Source organism: Sinocyclocheilus rhinocerous, unplaced genomic scaffold, assembly GCF_001515625.1.
Source record: "Sinocyclocheilus rhinocerous isolate Xijiao unplaced genomic scaffold, SAMN03320098_v1.1 scaffold1404, whole genome shotgun sequence".
NCBI lineage: Eukaryota > Metazoa > Chordata > Actinopteri > Cypriniformes > Cyprinidae > Sinocyclocheilus > Sinocyclocheilus rhinocerous.
In genome coordinates this window covers 33182-36399 of record NW_015642506.1, presented here as the reverse complement: position 1 = coordinate 36399, position 3218 = coordinate 33182, and the positions used below count along the sequence as shown (strand labels likewise).

At 50.2% G+C, this 3218-nt stretch overlaps 1 protein-coding gene across 1 annotated transcript in view; it reads left to right on the top strand.

Annotated features, from left to right (window-relative positions):
• Positions 1-1623, top strand: part of LOC107755918 (uncharacterized) — a 4087-nt gene extending 2464 nt beyond the window's left edge. Inside the window, exon 2 of the mRNA XM_016572882.1 lies at positions 1492-1623. Within this exon, the coding sequence (XP_016428368.1) occupies positions 1492-1584 (93 nt within the window). The 3' untranslated portion in view covers positions 1585-1623. The remainder of the gene's footprint in view (positions 1-1491) is intronic.
• The last annotated feature ends 1595 nt before the right edge of the window (positions 1624-3218 follow it).

Below are 3218 nucleotides of genomic sequence, written 5' to 3'. Positions count from 1 at the left end.
TCTCCGCTGACAACACTCGAGATATTAGCGATGGAGAATACACACAGAGCACCTAAGCAGTGGTGCCTAACGAAAGTTGAGACTGTGAATTCATTTGAGAACTGGCGTCAGAACCTTGTTTACACGTTGTCATTGGACAATGAATTCGCTCCTTTTCTAGTTGACGGCGCGCGCTGGGAAAAGAAGACAAGGGCTTCACCATTCAGAGGTTTTACCGATGACGACGACGATGATGTTCCCGCGGCGCAACGGCGCACGCGCCAACAAAAGGTCAGCATGCTCGAGCTTATGCTGGGGCAGATCGCTAACTACTGCCCTGTTATTTCCCGAAATACTATTGTTAAAAACTCCACTTGCATTGATAACATATGGCAGACTATCAGACTACATTATGGATTCCAATCTACTGGTGCACATTTCATTGACTTTGCTGCTATTAAGCTTGAGTCTAATGAAGGGCCAGAGGATTTGTACCAGAGATTAATGGCTTTTGTTGAGGACAATTTACTACGCAGAGACTCTGGCATTACTCACGGAGGTGAAGCCATTCTAGAGGATGAGGAGCTCTCTCCCTCGATCGAAAACTTCATTGTTCTAACTTGGCTTCGTCTTATACACAGCGATTTGCCAAAGCTTGTAAAGCAGAGGTATGGCACAGAGTTACGGTCACGCACTCTGGCATCCATCAAACCAGAGATATCTCAGGCCCTGTGTTCATTATTGGATGAGCTACAGTCATCAGAGGATGCCAGAGCTATGCACTCAGCCGTTTCTAACCCTCCAAGACAGAAGTTTGCTTCACTGGGTCGATCCAGGAAGTCCTGCCCACTCTGTAAGGAGGCTCGCAGACCGGACAATCACTTCCTCAGTAAGTGCCCTTTCCTGCCCCCTCCAGACAAAGCTTTCATTGCCAGGGCGCGGCAAGTTGCTGGCTCTCCATGTCACTCCGACGGCGAGTTCGAGGATGACAGCAAGGACATATCCTTCAATCCTAAGGCGGTACAGCGCGTTCACATCATGCAGTCACCCTGCCTCGAGGCTTTCCATGGTCACGTCCCCGTTAGGCTGACCATCGACAGTGGTGCAACTGGAAACATGATAAGGGCAGCATGTGCCACCAAACTGGGCCTTAAAGTCTCCAGCAGTACGCAGTCAGCTCGTCAGGCAGATGGCTCCTCTCCATTGAAGGTGGTTGGAGAAACACGCACACATTTTCAATTAGGCGGGCACATGCTCTTTTTTGATGGACTTGTGGTAGAAAATTTGGATTCGGACATTCTCGCTGGCATCCCCTTTATGGAATGTAATGACATCTCTATCCGCCCCGCTAGACATCAGACTTGCGTGGCATCAGACACATACGAGTATGGCGCCAATCGGACGTATGGAGACAGACATGCTATTCGGTGAGCTCATGTGCTTCGTGCTACCTCATCACATACTGTGTGGCCTGGGGACTTTGTCGAACTTGAACTTCCAGCAGAACTTGCAAAGTTTAACGAGGAGCTCGCTGTTGAGCCGCACGAGGACTGTACACACTGGTTTGCTCCATCGTTGTTTGTAGGGGTATCCGGAAAAATCTGAATTCCTAATCTGACTGACGCACCACAGGGCATTAGAAAACATGATCATTAATGCCGTGTTCGCATTACCTACATACCAGAGCCCCAAACTGAACAAGCCCAGGTGGAAGTTCCTCAAGCTGTCACTCGCAAGCCCAGTATGCACAGTACAACACTATTCTCTGACCTTATCTCATTAGACCCCAATGGCAATATGACGGCGAACATTAGAGATACATTTCGGGAGGTCCATAGGGAATTTGATGAGATCTTCAGTCCACAGTTTAGGGGCTATAATGGCGCTGCTGGCCCCTTCCAAGCAAGGGTAAACATAGGGCCTGTCCAACCGCCTCAGCGAATGAGAAGGGTCCCGCAGTACTCCAGAGGCCAGCTGCAGGAACTGCAGGCTCAGTTTGATGCGCTGGAGTCACTTGGTGTTTTTCGAAAGCCCGAGGACATTGATGTCGATGTGGAATATGTCAACCCATCGTTTCTTGTCAAAAAGCCTAACGGGGGGTTTCGTCTTGTTACAGCATTCGCCGATGTGGGCCGTTATAGCAAACCCCAACCGTCGCTGATGCCGAATGTCGATGCCACACTGCGTCTGATAGCTCAGTGGAGATATATCATTGCGACAGACCTCACCAAGGCGTTCTACCAAATTCCCCTTTCCAAATCTTCTATGAAGTACTGCGGGGTGGTCACGCCATTTAAAGGAGTCCGTGTGTATGCCAGATGTGCCATGAGCATGGCCAGCTCAGAAACCGCATTAGAGGAGTTAACCGGTCGCGTGCTTGGCGACCTCCTTCAACAGGGACAGGTGGCCAAGGTCACTGATGTCCTGTACTGTGGTGCCGATACCCTTGAGGATCTTCTTGCAGTGTAGAAAAAGGTCTTAGCCTCCAGGCATGCAATCTGTGCTTATCTCCCAGTAAGACGATCGTTGCCCCAGTCAAGACTAACATTTTGGGGTGGGTCTGGAATCAGGGTACTATTCGTGCCAGTTTGCACCGCATTTCAACATTGGCCTCGTGCACCCCTCCTGCGACTGTTAGTGGTCTACGGTCCTTTATTGGTGCGTATAAAGTCCTAGCTCGTGTCCTTAAGGGGTGTGCGTCGATCCTTGCCCCCTTTGACAACATGGTCGCTGGTGGGGAGTCGACCGCTGCGGTTGTGTGGTCAGATGAGCTCCTCCAGTGTTTTCGTAGGGCTCAGCAGGCATTATCCACTAGTTGCGCTGTGACAATACCACGACCTGATGACCGACTTTGGATTGTCACAGACGGTGCTCTTAGGGATCCAGGGCTAGGCGCGACAATGTATGTTACGAGGGGGGAAAAGTTATGCATGTTACGCCAGCAATTTAGCGCTAAGCTTCGCAAAAATCAGATCAATTGGCTTCCGTGTGAGATTGAGGCCCTAGCTATAGCCGCTGCCCTGAAGCATTTTGGTCCATATATTATTCAGTCAACACAGAAGGCGTGTGTGCTCACTAACAGTAAACCATGCGTGCAGGCCTTTGTGAAGCTGTGTAGGGGGGAATTTTCTGCGAGCCCACGTGTTACTATCTTGTCTACTGCAAGCCGCTTTCAGGTCTCTGTTCGTCATGTTGCTAGGGCTGCTATTCTCCCTTCAGATTATGCTAGTCGCCATGCT